The 18,826-nt window shown below is 42.8% G+C and overlaps 1 protein-coding gene across 1 annotated transcript in view; it reads right to left on the bottom strand.

Moving 5' to 3' along the window:
- Positions 1-18,826, bottom strand: part of slc2a13a (solute carrier family 2 member 13a) — a 146,075-nt gene that overhangs the window by 5,260 nt on the left and 121,989 nt on the right. The window contains exons 5-9 of the mRNA XM_023952454.2: positions 7,434-7,597; positions 7,243-7,363; positions 4,658-4,783; positions 4,472-4,590; positions 258-410 (exon numbers count right to left, since the gene is read on the bottom strand). Coding sequence (XP_023808222.1) covers positions 258-410; positions 4,472-4,590; positions 4,658-4,783; positions 7,243-7,363; positions 7,434-7,597 — 683 coding nt within the window. The remainder of the gene's footprint in view (positions 1-257; positions 411-4,471; positions 4,591-4,657; positions 4,784-7,242; positions 7,364-7,433; positions 7,598-18,826) is intronic.

The raw sequence follows: 18,826 nt of genomic DNA on the forward strand, positions 1-18,826 counted from the left end.
TTACAAGCGAGCCCCACTTCAAATTCCACCTCCAGGTCAGTGCTTTTCCAGCTTTAACGTGTCACACAGATTGGAGGATTACCATTAACCAGACGAATGGGATTATGACTTGAATCGATAAATAACTTGCTGCCTCACCACTGTGATTGATTTTCTTGTTTCACCAAAGGTCAGCTCCTGCTGGTTTGAAGGGAAAACCTGCAGCTGAGCGTCAGCGACAGAGGAGGCGGGACTAAAACACGGGGCCTCAAACTGACCGTAGTAGGTGAGGTACTGAGCCAGATGGAGGAATGTCACAGACACCAGGATGTTGAAGGTCCAGTTGACTCCAGCGGCGCAGGCGTTCCCGGTGCTCCTGGCCCACAGAGGGTAGATCTCAGAGTTGATGGTCCATGGCATGGGGCCCATCCCTGGAGGACAGGAACAAAGGGGTAGATAGCCTCTGCTTCAAACATCATGACAGACCCTGATTTATCTTAACTGCCACATTCGGTGGTCCAACAGATCAGAAAATAGTAAGATACCAGCAAACTACAGATTTTATACCTAAATTTGATGCACTTTAATGGTTTCAAATGAGGTTTTTAAGCCGCATCAGGATTTTTAAAGTCCTGTATATCGTAACACAGTCATTAATTTGGAAAAATGGTTCTTAACTTATTTTCTACTCCATTTCTTGTTCAACTATAAAAGCTTTTCTGGAAGCCCGGTGTTTGTCAAGCCAAAGTTTTCTGTTTAGAGATGAAAGTGTCCATCTTTTCAATGCACAGAAATACAAACAAGCAGGGGGAGACGTGTAAAAAACAAGAAAAACCCAAAATGGAAGCAACGAAGTGCTCTGCAGCTTCATATTCATGTGCACTAGTACGGGTGCTGCAGATGTTTGGGTTGTCTGGACACGTGGAGGGTCATAGAGAAGAGTGGCTGCCTTTTTGGGGGGAGCGCAGGGGGTCTGAGGCTCGTTGAAAATCAAAATAACGATTGTCAAACGTGTGGTAAATGTGTTGTAAAGTATTAGCACGGCTAATACAAGTTGCACACACTTATGATGTATGGGGTATGCGGTTGTACGATACCCCTACGCTAAAGCCTTAGTCACAACTGCCCCTACAACCACACACAGACTGTCTGTGCGGGGCATGCAATGGGCGTGCACTTCACTTATCACTTGAATAGCACTTACAGTCACCTCGCATGGGTAAAACATTGTGCGACGTGGCTGCGTCTCACCTACTTCACCCTTACTTACCCCTGGACGTTGTACTAGTAGGAATATAGCGATTCATTTTAACATCGATTTGATTCAATTCGATATTTGTGGTATATAAAAAGGTTTTGGCTCTATGAGACCACCAAGTGATCCATTACTCTGATACTTTGTGCCGGTCGCTTGTTTTGTCCGACCATTGATATCCGCCCATGAGGGCAGTTGGGACTAAACCATACACTGTTTCTATACTCGTTCACTCATCTGTGATCACAAAAGCAACACACAATGTGTAACAAACACAGCTCTGTGACTAGTCCAGCCTTTCAATTGTGTCTTCATGAAACAAAGGAAAACCTCAACAATCCCATTTCAGTGAGATGGAAATCCATCAGCAGTTATTCTGTAGTGGACTGATAAATCAGAATGTTTTAAGCACTTACAGATATTAAAATTTTTGCCAATTTTTCCATAAATCTACAAATAACCAGGGCACTCTAAAGAAGGCCAGTTTAAAGACCGTTTTCTTGTCCTTTCAAACAGCTGAGCAGACAGACAGGAGCTGAAGGCCTCTTGTGTTGGACAGATTTTACTGTTAAGGCCCGTACACACCGGGACGAATATTCGCCAGCCGTTACTCGCCAGCGTTTTTCTCCACGTTTTTTGTGTTCACACCCAGGCGATTTTCGCTGACGATGAGCCGAGCGAACATGCAATTTCATTCCCTGACATTAGATGGCGCTTAATGTAAAACAGAAATACTCCTGTACACAAGGTGGCGCTGCGCAACTTTACGCTTCTTAAAGTCGCTTTTCACTCAGAAGAAGAGAGCAAGTATTTACACGCTTGTCAGAATCAAACAAAGAAAACATGAATATTTCAAGCACCAGTAGCTCCAACTGGTGCTTGGTTCGGGGATATTTTAGAATGTCCGTCATTATTTCTTCGCGGCTGTGTGTAGACGCTACTTGGCGTCTATCTTCTTCGCTGGTATGTGTGCTCAGCAAGGCAGTTTTGTGTTTGAGCGCCCCCAAGTTGTGTTTTACTGTAACTTCAGAAGCTCCAGACACGTGAGCAAAAGCGCCATTCTCATTGGTCGAGTAGATTTCGACGCGACGCGTCGAAAAAAAAAAACGAACCCGAGGCGTTTTTTTTTTTTGACGCTTTAACGCCTGGCGTTTTTTCGCGTCGGTGTGCACACTCTCATTGGTGCCCTTTGTTTAGTCACGAGGCGTTAAACGTCGGCGAAAATCGCCGGCGAAATTCGTCCCGGTGTGAACAGGCCTTTACAATGGGGGTTATGAACACCCTGACACACTAGGGGTGTATCTATATAAACTCCTCTTGTAATTTCTATTTATTTATTTTTACATGAATTACATATGCCTCCTTTTTTTAATGCTGGACCGGTCGTAAAAGAGGAAGAGGAAAGAAGGGGGGGGATGTTGGAGACAGGGGGTAAGGGGAGTTAAGGAGACCTGGAGGATTGATTTTTTTAAAGCCTTTCTGGTATTGACTTTTATTGTTAATTATGCTACAGAAAGGCTTCCGTACCTATGGCCTTCTCGACTTATCAGTGCGACCTCTCTTCACTTAAGGATTTAGCCTTTAACACCGGAGCTTTGGCTCAAGTGTTGATATTCTTTCAACTACTGCAGTCCTTTAACTGTTTATGAAATTAACCAAATTTCAAAGATTCTGTTGCAGAAAAATGCAGCGATATGCAGCACTTTACGTTAGGAATGTGATGTATACATGTGGACATTTTTGCGGCTAGCAGGTGTGTTGATAATATTTGAGTGTGTGTGAACAGGCCCCGCCCTTTTTGTACTACATTTGAACCGTACCGTAACGATAAACAACCAGTAAACCTGTCTGCTCTATGCTGCTTCATGGTCTTACCCCCCTTCCCCTCCTATTATCACCCCCTACCCCCCCTCTCTCTAACGTCCCTCTCTCTTCTTCCCCTCTTTCCTTTTCCGTCCGGTCCAACACCAAAGATTTTCAAACATGATTGAAATTAATAAAGTTTGGCCTCAATTACAAAAGGGGTTTATTCAGACATACCTTTGGTTTGTCTGAAGATTAATAACCCCTCTTGTTAAAGTAAAATATGTCCAACCCAAGAGGCCCTCAGCTCTCATCTGTTTGCCTAGCTGTTGGACAGGACAAGTTAAAAAAAAAAAAAAAAAAAAAAAAAAAAAAGGAATGTGATGTATAACGGTGCAAAGCCGATAGGAAAAGTAGGTAGAATCAGCTGATCCACAAGGGCCTACATCCCACTTTTCCTAAGCCTTTTAGAGTAAACCATGTCCATATGATAATCTATGACCTTTGGCACACTAGGGAACACTTTTTTAAATGAAATATGAGTTCTTTTCTGCTCATTTTCCTACATAGAAGTAAAACGACTCCACTGAGGCGCCGCCTTTCTCTCCTTGTGGGTGTGGCCTATTTCATGACATCATCATAGAGTCGGCCTCAGCAGCGTGTCTGCGTTTTTCCCAAAAAAACAAACAACATCCGAACTTTTACAAAGATGGATGTGCAGATTGTTCATAGAAAATGAAAACGTTTAGCCGACCATCACTAGCTCCACTGAGAAAGTGGGCGTGTCTGTTAGCCTGGGGCGGAGCTGGCAGCACAGACTCTTCTTGGAAGGGGCGGTTCCTCACTTATCTATGCTTATTTTTATGGATTGGGAGGGGCTGATGCTCAGGTTTTTAGAGGAATGCTCAGAAATGTCTGAATGGATGAAAAAACTGCATTAAATCATCATAAAACACTTAAAAACTCATAATATAGACTCTTTAAATGAGAATTCAGTGTGCTTTAGGAATTGTGCATGTTAAATAAGTGCAATGGAGAATAGAGCATGAGTGCAGGGTATAAAACCGTAATAAAGACGTGACATCTGTGATGCAGGAGGAGCCTGTTTCTGCATCAGTGATGGACAACAATGTCCTCCAAAGAAGCAAATGTTTCCAAGACATTGAAGAAGGCAGCAGTCACTCTCTGAACTGATCCCTGTGTGCAGCCATGGATCCTAACTTTCTGTTTAGAAACTAAAAGAACGGCAGGGTGTCCTCAAACGTCTCTCATCGGTAGGTGGGATAGGCTCCAGCAACCGTGTCTCCCCCAAGAGAGATTTGGAAATGGACGTGTAAACAGCAGCTTTTTAGAAACAAACACGTTTGACTCTTAGTGCATAAAATTCTAATATTTTGCTCTTCAAATACTAAAATGTAAATACTTGGGTCTCACCTGGAGCAAAGGCAGCAAAGTACATCACCAGACCCAGCAGAACCAGCCAGAAGTAGGAGGTGGGGCAGTAGTTGTAGGCCCAGTACGTCTGATCCTTCATCAGGGTAGAATTGGAGCACCTGAAAGATGAATGTCACGGATGTCAGGTGAAGCTGACACGTCACCTGTGGGAATGCTGTGACTCACCTGCCCCACGCCGCGTGCTCCGTGGACGCCTTATTGACGGCCACACAGGAGGTGGCGAGGAGCGCCGAGCTGTTTCTGCGGTAACAGAAGCCGCAGCTGGGATCCAGCATGCAGGGCTCACACAGCCTGAGGAGCAGACAGCGGATAGAGCAGCATTGTCCATTCTGTCCGGTCAAACCACACGTTTCATCAAAGACATTCAGAATTCTTCTAATCGTCTGTGGCCCCGCCCAGCCTGTTTTCTACGTCACAATAGGATCTTTTTCAGACTACGTTTTGCTCCTGGTTCACAACAGTTTGAATAAAGAAATACTCAGAATAGCAGTTAAAAGGTTCATTTTTTATCCATTTAAAAATGCAACGATGTTAGAAACACCAAAAACACAAAGTCTATTAAAGTGAGCATTTAAGGCCATCCCATTACTATTTCCTAAAAAGATGTCATAAATAAATCAATGAAATGTTTTCTGTCCTGCAGGCATTTTGTCTACTAGAACCAGACGAGATGCTTCTGTCATTCCATCCAGTTCTCCCTCCTGTGTGTCTCATTCTGGCTCTTAAGTTTGGTCAGATTCATTCATCGAGTCCAAACTTGCTTTCCATTGGTTGCCTTGGCAACAGAGCTCTCCAAAGTTAATTATACCCCCTGGTACAAACTGTAAACAAAATGCTTTCTGCTCATTTGAAGTCAAATAAATAAATGGGTGGCACTTCCTCTCCAAAGAATAGTTTTTTTTTAAATTAAGGTTCATTATCTTTAAAACCTGTCAATCAAAATTCCCGTGCAAAGACAGTTTTAATTGTCTTGAAGTTTACAGAAACCTTCCTCGGTTTTTCAAATCAACTTTAGCATGATGCTAATTGTTATGTTATCTATTCAATGTTACATCTTAATGCTGACAGGAAAAAAGTATTAAAATAAAACAAATTTAAAACAATTTTATTTGAAGAATTTTTCCCACTAAAATTCAGACAATTAAGAAAAAGTTTGCAATAAAGCATACAGTTGAATAACAGTCACACACATTCCTGTTTAGTATTATTTCTTAGTCCATAGATCATATTAAATATTCTCTAACTTCACTTTATACAAACTTTATGTTTTAATAAACAAGCAAACCTTCCCTACAATATAACTCAATTTCTGCTTCATGGTTATGGCTTCATCTCCATGAAAACCTCATTTCAGCCTTTAAAACATTCAGATATAAAGTGTTTTTGGGATCATGCCGATCCTGAAGCGTTAGCATCTTCTGCTACAGCTGCTCATGTTCCGTCTGAAGACTCAGAGCCGCCTCATGCTGCTGGTTTGGAAATACAACAACTAGAACCGCTCTTCCGGCCTGTTAAGTGTGTCACAGACTGCAGGAAGGGGCACCGTTAAGGAAAAGAGAGCTTTCTGTTCCCTGAGATGCATTTCATGCTCCATCCCCATCTATTTGGGTTTAATGAACGGACTCAAGTGATGGACTAAATAAATCACTATGTCTATAAAGAATATTTCATATCCACACATAATGATTGGAAGTGTCATTGGAGTTGATTTGAGTTGTTTTTTGCACAAAAATGCAGAAAAGTGTTCAAACTTGAAGACTCATCATTCTCTTTCGGCTTTTCCCATCAGAGGTCGCCACAGCGAAACAACCCTCCCTCGAGGATGAGTCGCATGGTTAACTTGGCAATGTTTTTATGCCGGATGCCCTTCCTGACGCAACCCTCTCAATTTATCCGGGCTTGGGACCGGCACAGAAGCAGAGAGGGGAATAGGGAGCAGCCCGGTTTGAACCCTGGTTTCAGGGACGGAAGGCGCCGCAAACCAGCACGAGCTAAACCGGCTCCTCAAACTTGAAGACTATTGAACTTATTTGACTATTTTTTGTTTGATAAAAGAGAGTGGTTCTAAAAATGTTGATGCGAAGGAGACTGAACTCTCAGTGAAAATGAGGATCATCTGATTAAGTTTCGTGCAAACTGCCCCCTTTAAATGGTTTCAATGGAACTACTTTGCTTTTAGCCATAGTTCCACCTGCTCTAACATGTGGATACAGGCTGGATGCAGACAAAAGGACACGACCCACGAGAAAAATCTCACTTGTTCTTGTCAATAAAGACCAAAAATGCAACTCCATTCATTCCAATCCAGTCTATTAAATTCAAGTTAATCCAGGCTGATCAATCTAATCCAGTTTAATCCCATCTATAATTTAAGACAATGGTATCATTTTTGGGTTGATTCTATTTAGAATAAAGTTGAAACATTTCATAATCCTATGAAACGCCCATAGCTAAGACAAGACAAATGTAAAGCTATCACCACAAACCAGTCCGGATACATTTGAACCTTAAATTTCTCCATTTTAGGACAAATTCTGAACATTTTTATTAATCTCAGTGGTCAGATCCAATATCTTTGACAACTGTGTTGGAGGTAGATGTTTCTCACTGATATCATTCTGTTGTATATTTATTAAAGCTGACATTAAACTGCGCTAATTTAGAAAAATAACCAAAACTGTTAATGTGAGTGTTTTTTCTTTTTTTAAAGAGACGGAGAAAATGGCTCTTATTTTTGCACTTTTCCTTACCGGTACTTGGAGCAGGTGGAGTTGGCCATGGCGGGGTCTAGGGGGCGGAAGGTTACCGGTGGACTGTGCTGTGCCGACATGAGGAAACCAACGGCTAAAAGACTCAAGCTCAAAGTAGTTCCTGTTGAAACAACAGAAGCATCAGTCAACATGCAGCTGCTGTAGAATCCTGCTTTTTTAAAGTCTCTTACCAAGGATGCTGCCCAACGTGAGTTTCCTCCGACCCACCTTCTCCACTAGCCACACCCCCAGGAGGGTGAACAGGAAGTTGGTGAGAGTAGCAAGTCCTGCTAGCCAGATTGCTAGCCTGTCGTCGCGCACACCTGACATCTGTAGGATGGTGGCACTGTAATACCTGTGACACAAAGACAAGAGAGTAACATGTTTCCCATGACCATCCATCCATGTTTGTTGGTCTGAAGGCATAAGTATGCGTGTGTGAACATAAGTTGTATTGTGTACATGTTGACATGTTTATATGTCCCACACAGGACTGCACTCCCAAGAATATTTTACACCAACCCAAGGTCCCTGAACAACAAAAGGGAGCAACTACATCTGCTTATGGAAGGAAACTCCTCCATCCGTCACTGCTGTGTTCTGGTAGTCACCGAATCCTAGCTATACTCACAAATACTTGACGTGGCTATCCAGTTAACTAGCTGTTCTGTTCACCGTAGTGACAAGAATAAAGAAGGCTCATGGAAGAGCAGAGGGGGTGGTTCATGCATGTATGTGCATAAGGCGTGCTGCAGCGATATAATCATACACAATCACTGTTCTCCAGACTTAGAGTTAGAGCTGTGACGGTGTGGGATTTTTGATCACCGCGGTGATGAACCAGCAGGGGGCGCGGTGTTGCGTTTAACTGAATCAATTTGACATCAATTGAAATCTGATATAAATGTGTTTTTGCCATATGTTTACGTATGTCTTATACTTGGTTTTATTTTGAAATTCCACATCAGATCTGTCTGAAACTTATTGTGTGAGATCACCAGGTGGGACACCATCAGTGAGAAGTGATGACTCTCTGAAAACTAGCAGTTTTTATAGACATGTGAATATTATAGCTACTCTTCATGATTTTAATTGTGTTTTATTTTGAAATAACTCAGACTTTTAAATATATGTATAGATATATATTTTTATAGGGGGGGGCGTGTTTTTTTATACATTCATTCATTTATTCATTTGTTCCTTTTTATGAAAATTGATGTTCAAATGTTTACATGTTTCTCTTACATATTGAACATTTTCATGATTAGAAGGGAGCGAATTGAAGAACACAATTCTTATAATTATCTGCCCCCTTTTAAACATTTCATTTACTTTTTGTCACACCATCACCTGTGCTCAGATTTCACAATATACAGTTCCACTACACAGTAAATACATTCCATTCATTTAATACATAGATTCCAAAAATTCCATTCAACAGTCAGGTTTGTACAAACTAATTTGTTTAGCTTTATACATCCGTTTAAATTGAATAATATTTTGACAACTTTTTAACTGATTCTCCTGGGAATTCCACATTTTTACCCCTGCTATAGACAAACACTTTTGCTTTAATGTTGTTCGAGCAACATCTACATATAAATGTAATGACAGTTTTTACGCTATGTTTTTAAAAATTAGTACTTTTTGCTGTTACCGTAATGCACGGAAGAAATCGGCACACTGTTTTTAAGAGAGGGCTCACTTGACAGCCGTTGGACGAGAGAGGGCTGGCTTGACACCAGTTTTCAACTCACTGTCCTTCGGCAGATGCTACCGGACAAACAGCCATTACAGTTACTTAACGCCCGTTAACATAAACACACCACACTCCGTTCTCACTGTCACAGACTCTGTAGCCTTCTTGTTAATCAGACTTCTTCATTGTTACGGAAGGGGAAAGGGAGGAAGTACCCAGGTGCAGAGAGGAGGAGGCAAGAGGTTTCAGGGAAGACGGAGCTTTAATAAATAAACCAAAATCTACAAAACAAAACCACTGCAACAGGCAGGCAAAACTCGAAACTGGAAACACGAACGACACAGGAACTCGGGGTATGACATAATATGGACCAGCACAGGAGGAAGGGAAGGTCAAGACTTAAATACATACAAGGCAACAGGACACAGGTGGAAACACTCAGGACTGATGGGGAAGGGTGAAACTCGAAACAACAACAAAACAGGAAATCCTACAAAATAAAACAGGAAGTAACTCAAACAAACATAAAACAACTAGAACATAAAGGCAAAGAACCTAAAACCGTGACAGTTACTGCTTCTAACTCTTTTTATTTTTATACATTACCTCTACCCTTTTCTATTTAGAAACTGCATCCTTGCACAAATGCATATTTGCACACCTCACATTTTTGCACAAGTTTTTGAGCTGCTTGAATAAATGATTCTGATGGACAGACTGACAGATGAGGTTAGACAGGAATCACCATGAACTATGATGTTTGCAGACGATACTGTGATTTGTAGAGAGAGCAGAGAACAGAGGAAGGAGGAGCTAGAGAGGTGGAGGTTTGTCCTGGAAAGGAGAGGAATGAAGGTTGGGGGCAGGAAGACGGAGAACATGTGTGTGAATGAGAGGAACCCAAGAGGAAGAGTGAGGTTACAGGAAGAAGAGATGAAGAAGGAGGAGGATCTGAAGGATCTAGGGTCAACAGTCCAGAGGAACGGAGAGAGTGGAAAAGAAGTGAAGAAGAGAGCAGGCAGGTTGGAATGGGTGGAGAAAAGTGTCAGAGAAGAGTTTGAGCTGGAATGAAAGGAAAGGTGGAGAAAAGTTGTTTCCTAGAGACACTGAGGAAGACAGGAAGCAGAGATGAAGATGCTGATGTTCAGGATGGATCAGGAATGAGGACATCAGAGGGACAGAACATGGTAGAGGTTCTGGAAATAAAGCCAGACTGAGATGGTTGGGACATGTCCAGAGCAGAGATGGGGAATCTATTGAGTCTAGAGCTGCCAGAGGTCTAGAGCAGTGTTTTTCAACCAGTGTGCCGTGGGAGATGGTCAAGTGCGCCGTGGAGAAATTGCCCTCATTCACTGATCTAAAAACATTTTCCATCTCCAGGAGATCAGCTCTGTGTTCATCCAAACAGGCCCTGATAAAACACTGAGGAGTTAGGAATATAAAAGATCTTAAAATTACTTTTTCTTTGTGTTTATTTAATTCTATTAAAGACATTTTGATAAGAATCACGGTACCGCGATTTAGCTGCAGCTATAACTGCGTAAGGAAAAGTCCCGCCCCTTTAACTGTCTCCGCCAATCATTCTTGAAGGCTTAATCACGTGTCATCAGTCTGACCAATCAGAAGTGGTTAAAGTCTTCACTTCCTTGTTCTTAATTCTGCTGATAAAGTCGCTCAGTTCCAACAGAAATACCAGCTAAAGCTCGTCTCTAAGAGCTTCATCTCTTAGAAAAGAACAGCCGCAACTTCCTGCTTTTTCTGCCACAATTATCACAAAAATCCACGTGAGATTGCGCGGGGGGGGGGGGGGGGGAGCTGTCGATCAATACAGACCATGAATTTCTGCTTTTTTTTTTTTTTTGGATGCTGGCGTGCCGCGGGATTTTTGTCAGGGTTAAAGTGTGCCGTGGCTCAAAAAAGGTTGAAAAACACTGTTCTAGAGGAAAACCAGAGAGGATTCTGGATGAAGGAAGACATGAAGGTAGCTGCTGGTAGAGGATGCATAGGACAGACGGAGGAAGGCGATTGGCTGTGGGGTGAAGGGAAAAACCAAAAGGAAAGAAGAAGAAGGAGGATGACTGAGAAATAGTTATTTATTTAGCAACAGACGTGTTTGGGATTTTGTCTTCTTGGAGCCATTGGATGCTTCCTGTCTGAAACATCATTTAGTTCTCATATCCAGTCCATGGGTGAAAATCCTGTCCCAAAATGTCTTGACCTCATCCCATTTTCTAGAAAATGAAGGAAAGTACTCAGCTGACATCAAAGTAAATGAGTTTTTGGACCACAGAGCCTTTTCACTGGAGTACCATGTCCTAATGTGGAGACAGGAAGTAATCCGCTATAAAAAGGCTCTCAGCAGCCTCTTTCTGCAGCTTTCCCTCTAACATGACGTAACAGCCATCCGTGCAACTCTACACCCTGTTGTTCCGTGTGGGAAGATCACTTCCATTCCTCATTAGCAAAGTTCTCAATTATCCATGGTCAACAGCCGAATGCAGCTTCTTCTCACTCTGATCGGGATGAAACGCTTCAAGATGGAGGAGAGAAACACAGAGAATCCTGCCGAGTCCACAGAATGGCTGCAGAGTTACAGTCCAGCACCTACAGACACGGACATGAGGGCTCAGCAAAGCACCTGGCTGTCGTGTAATCAGACACAACACGAGAACAACACTAAAATGTACACGCCTCACATGTCAGCGGGGGGGGGGGGGGGGGGCAGCGTTCAGTTGGTTCATCACCCAAGGTCTGGAGAACAGTGATTGTGTATGATTATATCGCTGGAGCACGCCTTATGCACATACAAGCATGAACCATGAATCTAATTATCATACATTTGATTAGTTACTTTATGAATGTACAACTGATGATTATATTGCTTTGGTGTATTATTTCTACTTAATAGCTTGAAATAAACCATTTCAAATCAAATCAAATCAAATCAACCACCCCCTCTGCTCCTCCCTGAGCCTTCTTTATTCTTGTCACTACGGTGAACTTCCCGTGTCAGTATTGGTCATCTGCCAACTCAGAAACAATCGGACAAATGTGTTTGTGGAGTTGACACAGAGGAGCAGATGTGTACAACACGCACGCCCACATACACACGCACACACGCATGCACGCACACACACGCACGCACACACACGCACGCACACACACGCATGCACGCACACACATGCACACACATGTGGGTTTGAAGCAGCATTGGGAATAAAGCTTTATTTCTGTTCTCAGCAGTGGAAGCTGCTGCGTTTCATTTCTACCGCAGCTTCTTGCTGCTTCTGCCACACGCGTGTAGACACGCATGTACACAAAAACAAAGTTCACCCTTCAAAATTTACATTACAACCAACAGAAATGACTATTTTTACCCACATCTTGCAGTAATGCTGGGTTGGGGGTGTAAGGGGCTGTGAGCCAGTGGGAGAGAGTGTTTTACAACAGCTCAAAAGATGATCAGGGTGGGTTTTTAAGGTGGACATCACCTTTACAAGTGGTGGAAAATGATCTTATCAACATCTTGATAGACCTTCAGATGCGAATTGGGAAGTTGGTGAGAAGCTGAGCAGATATTGTAGGGATGGACAAACAGCAGAGGAGGGTTTGAGTGACAGATGTGGCAAACCAACCCTAAAGAGCCACAAGAAGATCCAAAAAGCCTCAAAAGCTGATCCCAGATGTCAGAAAACCTGTTAGGTAAAGAGAACAAAGGTGCCTGTGGCAAATGGAGCCCTTATCCAAACCAGAGGAAACCTTTGCAGTTGTGAAAAGCTTGGTAGGAGCCTCCTGCTCCTGAGTCCATACTTTTCTTTGCCTTATCCATTTTGCAACATCTTTATAAAAGGGTTTCAGTTTTTATTTTTGACAGTTTGTGACATGTTTTACTGTGAAACATCTACTTCCTGTCATCCGTCACATCACAAAATGACAGAAAATACTGTGAGAGAGGCACCCCGAGGTAGTCTGGTGTATCTATCAAATGGCATAAATACAGCTTTCAGTGTCTCTCCTGGTTTCTATGGTTACCCCTATGAGAAAAAAACACATCTACTGCAATTGTACAACATCAATAACACTTATAGGCCACTTTATAAGGCACAACTGTCCAATTGCTTGTTAACGCAGTTTCTAATCAGCCAATCACGTGGCAGGAACTGGATGCATTTATGCATGTAGACATGGTCCAGACGATCTGCTGCAGTTCAAATCAGCATCAGAACAAGGAAGAAAGAGGATTGAAGTGACTCTGAACGTGGTTCTTGGTGCCAGACGGGCTGGTCTGAGGATTTCAGAAGCTGCTGATCTACTGGGATTTTCACCCACAACCATCTCTAGGGTTTACAGAGAATCCAGTGAGCAGCAGTTCTGTGGATGGAAATGTCTTGTTGATGCCAGAGGTCAGAGGTCAGACTGGTTCCAGCTGATAGAAAGACAACAGGAACTCCAAGAACCACTGGTTCCAACCGAGGTCTGCAGAAGAGCATCTCTGAAAGAACAACACGTCCAACCTGGAGGCAGATGGACTACAGCAGCAGAAGACCACACCGGGTACCACTGCTGTCAGCTAAGAGCAGGAAACTGAAGCTACAATTCACACAGACTCACCAAAACTGGACCATAGAAGATGGAAAAACCTTGTCTGGTCTGATGAGTCTCCATTTCTGCTGCCACATATAGATGGTAGGGTCAGAATTTGGGGTCAACAACATGAGAGCATGGATCCATCCTGCCTTGGATCTACGGTTCAGGCTGGTGGTGGTGGTGTCATGGTGTGGGGGATGTTTTGTTTGTTTGTTGTAAATAGTTTTTGATTAGTCGTGACACAGACACGTCTGAGTGTGCTGCGTGAGTCTTCCGTGTCTGACGCGTGTTAAACAGAGATTGAGGGAATAAAACACGGGATCAAAGACAAGCTGGCTGTCCAGTTCAAAGAAGCAGAACATCGTCCTGAACCAGCCGCCGTCTAGACTGAGCTGGTTACACACAGAACAGTCTCAAAACTTAATAGTGGTATTCTTTGCATTTTTGAATTGATTTAGAACAAAAAGAGTTCTTATTCTTTTGAACTTTATTTCCAATTATATAAAAAATATCCTGTAGTGTTTTTTCCGTTCAAGGTCCTGGATTCATGATGTGAATTGGCTCCATACGTCATGAAGGGGTTATTTATAGTTACTTGCATGATGCTGTAACCTGAAACCTTCTTAGTTTTCTTTTTTGCTCATATAATGAAAAAACTCTTTTTAATTTCATAAAATACCACAAACTGTTGTGCAACTTTCAGAAGTTTTATAGACATACCTGAAGGCAGGAACCCTAGTCTCCAAGTTGGTTGTACTACAAGCAAAGATGCTTGCAGGAGACAAACTATTTACCGTAAATTCCGGACTACAAAGCGCACCCGATTACAAGCCGCACCCACCCATATTCACGTGTTTGACTGCTTTTATACATACACAAGCCGCATCAGAGTACAAGCCGCGCATGTGTTAGCCGGTATTGTCATCCTGATAGATCACGCCCAGCATCCCAGAGTGAGTGCAATTCATTAGCACATTGTGGGTGGTGCCAGTTTTGCCTCTGGGTCACGTATTTGAGTGTATCGACATCTGTCAAACAGCATGGAGCTGTATTCTGTTCACAAGTCCCTCAGTTATGGTGTTTTTATTTCATTTTTTTTTTACTTATTGACAATCTAGGTATCATACATAAAATTACAAACAGTAACCATATAATCAACATTACATCCCTCAGTTATGATGAGGAAATTTACATCCGCGATTCCACATTTCCCATGAGTCTTAGGGGCTAAAGGCGGGGCCAACGCCCGGCTCGCCATTCTGTTGTACGTGTTTAAGAATTAGCAAGTAGCAGCAGTGCATGGAGGGGTGAACGGGTACAGCTCTCCTTCCGCTTGTGTCGCAGCAGCGTTATGGGAGTAACAGGGCTGGTTAGAAAACACAACGGTAAAATAAAGCAGCGGCGACTGAAAAGCGCGCGCCTCAGTGCGGCGCGTGCGTCAGAATTCAGAAGCCTCTGCACTCCGCTCCCGCCCCGCGCGCTCCTTGTCTCCCCTTCCTATCTACTCCGACACCTCTGGCCAGGGCAGCTTCAAGGAGGAGCACTTCGTCCCCGTTGCGCCGGTGGATGGAGCAAATCGTTTCTGTGCAAAGCAATCGGACTTAATACTGTACGTTTTGTGTATGAGGGGCGGGTGCGTTGTTACGTGTGGGAGCCATCAGACTGCCATCGGCCCCGCAGCTCAATCAGCAGGAGAAGATGTCTCCAGCTCACACGGAGGCTGTGAGTTTTTCAAAGCAAAATTCCGCTTTTACGGTTTCCTTAGAAACCGTAAATGGAGTGTAAATTCACTCCATGCGCTGTTCTCTCCGTCACGCAGCAAACCGGCTTTTCCAAACCCGTTGGTGACGGTGGACTTTTTTACGCTGCTTTTAACGATTGCTTTTAACTTGAAAGCTTCATCATAATGTAGCGGCGATCACGTGCACGTTGGGTCTAATGGCCCCAAAGGATTCTGGGATGCGGCCGGGCATGCGTGTTTCGTTTTGTTGAACCATGACTGAAGTGTCTAAGACCTGAAGTCAAGTCCATGCTGTTTGGTTGCTAAGAGGTGTGTTGAATAAAAATGCCTCGTGCTTGGTGTTGGATAGAAAACTCAAACTATTCACTGAGTTCGAAAGTACGTACATGGCGGCCGCTAATTAAATCCATAAATTAGCCACGTCACTGAATAAGCCGCAAGGCTGTAAACGCAGGAAAAAAGTAGCGGCTTGTAGTCCGGAAATTACGGTACATGAAGCAATACAGTAATCCCCCCGTATTCGCGGGGGTTACGTTCCTCACCCCCCCGGGAATAACGAAAAACCGCGAATAATTGACGCTGTTTTAAAACTCCTAGAGCCGGAGCCTCTGCAGAGTCAGAACCTTTTTCTGCCGTTTGGGTTCATTTCCAGAAGCTGGAGATGATGCGGGGCGTTTGGATGGCATCTTAAACGCGTAAACAATACTTGACAGTAAAGTACAGCGTAAATGGTTTTTCAAAATTCGTGGAATGAGCGCTGTTCTGCGCCTCACGCTTGTGACGTCACGTCATCTGCGGCCACCCACGAATGGGCGGGGCGCGAATATTAAACCGCGAATGGGCGGGGATTACTGTACTGAGGTTACCACTTTCTGCCACTTCTCAAAGGGAAATACATTCAGTCTCTGAGGCACATGACAAGAATGTGTTCGTAGTTTCAACAGAATTATAGAGATCTGCACTATATACAAACATTTCTAAGTCAACTACTTGACTCGGGGGTGACAGGATGAACCGGGGGTGGTGGACCGCAGACGCCACAGAGTTGATGTAAATTACGCAACACAAAGGAGACTCGCTGCAGACAGATCAGAGTGGATTCACAGTGAGTTTTCACTAAAAGGGTGTGACTGAGTCACATCATGACTGTAGAGACAGACATTAGTCCAACCTGTTGTATGTTTGTGGGGATAACGTGTTCTTTTGTGATGGATACATGTTATACTACAAGGTTTTTCCTTCAGTTTTCTACTTTGAAACTAAATTTATTCTCAGCTCTAGTTCTAATTGGAGGATGGCTTTCCCGTGTGCTCAATGCTGTTGCTAGGCAGCACGGATGCTCGTATCAACATCTTTACATTTATAGGTCTTGGCACAGACGGTCCTTCGTCTCACCTTATTTCCTCCCTCTAGTCCAGCCGAAGAAAAAAAGTGACAAATTGGAAAGGTTCCCATTTGTGTTTCTAATATCTGCTCATAGTGAAAGTAAGAGATAGGATTTTGGCAAGAAAAACCTCCAAATGTTACAAATCGTAGTGCAGCAGAAAAAATGAGACCAGACTGAGACAGTCACAGTGGTGGACCCATAACCATAGATGAAGAACACATCGTGACAGACTGGATGCAGCAAGAAAGAAATGGTCTCTAAAGGGGAAAGGACATGTTGACCTGAGATTTCTCTGAAGTCCATAAATTAAGGTTTAAAAATCTGCTGGATCCACCTACTGGACAAAACGATGCCCCTGCATGCACAAATTTAAGCCCTAATAGAAATAAAATGGGTGCCCCCCAGAATTATCATAAATACTAAAATAAGCAAGTAGTGCCATCATGGGCTATGTTTTTGTGCAATTAATTAATAAGGACTTTGAATTAATTAATCTTATTAATCTATTTTTAATCTAACCTAATAATTGCTGTAAAAGCCTCATTTTGTGATATTTCCATATAAATCTGTGACATTGTGGCACAGTAAACAACAGTACAGGAAAACACAACTAAAAGTGGCTTTCTGAAGTTTTTTCTACCATAACAGATGTTTAGCCTTTACTTTTACAGCAAAAAGGTCTTTTTTTTCAGGATTCAGGAGAAAATAAATCAATCAAAGATCAGGGCCAGAGTAGACTAATTTAACACCAAAGAACAGTGAGAACACTTCTGATTAATACACAAAGTACTCACCAAGAACTTCCAACTACCATAATATAGATGTGTTGACATCTATAGTTTAAGCCTATTAACTTATGATATTGAACAACTCATCCCTTACATAACAGATACTGGATGTGGCGTTATGGCATTGGTTTGGGTTAATTCTGTTAATAACTACAAAGTCGCACATTGATGACATCACAGCAGTGAAGTACAGTACGTCTTACATTGAGAGTACTGAAGACGTGTTTTCAGCTGAGTTTAAATTACAACAACAACAACAATAACAAAACTGACAAAAGTCCAAACCTTACAATATTCAGGAACAGGGACTGTTCAATCTGTCTATGGTAGAAGAAAAAGAACACGAGTGTGGTTTAACTGTAACGTAGTATTGACATATGAGAGAGATAACAACTGTGTGAATGACCGTTGCCGTAGGAGACGAGGAGTTCAGCACAGAAACAGAAGGAGGTCTGCATTGAGAGCAGGAAGTGAGAAAAGATCTCAAGGTGAGAAGAAGAGAGAATTGATGGAGGAAGACTGTGAACGAGCAGGAATGGACGGATGGGAAAAAGGTGAAGAGATGCAGCCAGAGCAAAAGGAGTCATAGGAGACACACAAACAGAGAATCCCTTGGGAAGTGACCCATTTTTCAAATGAATGCAAATGAACGGCGTCACATTAACGCCGGAGCAAAGAATGCTTTCAATTGGAGGCTCTGATTAGAGATATTCTGAACTGAAATAGACAATATCACTAAATCTCCAAGGCTTCCATCCAGCTTCTTGTTGAGATTTATACTTTTTAAGCTATTTTAAAGACTAAAATGAACAAGAAAACAAACCTAAACTAAACAGTCTCTTTATTCCCCTGGAGGAGGGAGCCTTTGCTCCAGCAAGTGCTGGAGAATATCTGCATCTTCAAAGCAAATGGAATCAGAAAATATGATAAGAAGATTGTTTAGTCAAGAGTACTGGACTTATATTAAACAACTGCCTTGACCATCATCCATCCATCCATCCATCCATCCATCCATCCATCCATCCATCCATCCATCTATCCCTCCATCCATTCATCCATCATCCATCCATCATCCATCCATCCATCCATTCATCCATCCATCTATCCCTCCATCCATTCATCCATCATCCATCCAATCATCCATCCATCCATCCATCCATCCATCATCCACCCATCCATCCATTCATCCATCCATCCATCCATCTATCCCTCCATCCATTCATCCATCATCCATCCATCATCCATCCATCCATCCATCCATCTATCCCTCCATCCATTCATCCATCATCCATCCATCATCCATCCATCCATCCATTCATCCATCCATCTATCCCTCCATCCATCCATCCATCCATCCATCCATCCATCCATCCATCCATCCA

This window comes from Oryzias latipes, chromosome 23 (assembly GCF_053564925.1).
Source record: "Oryzias latipes strain Hd-rR chromosome 23, Olatipes_Hd-rR_3.1".
NCBI lineage: Eukaryota > Metazoa > Chordata > Actinopteri > Beloniformes > Adrianichthyidae > Oryzias > Oryzias latipes.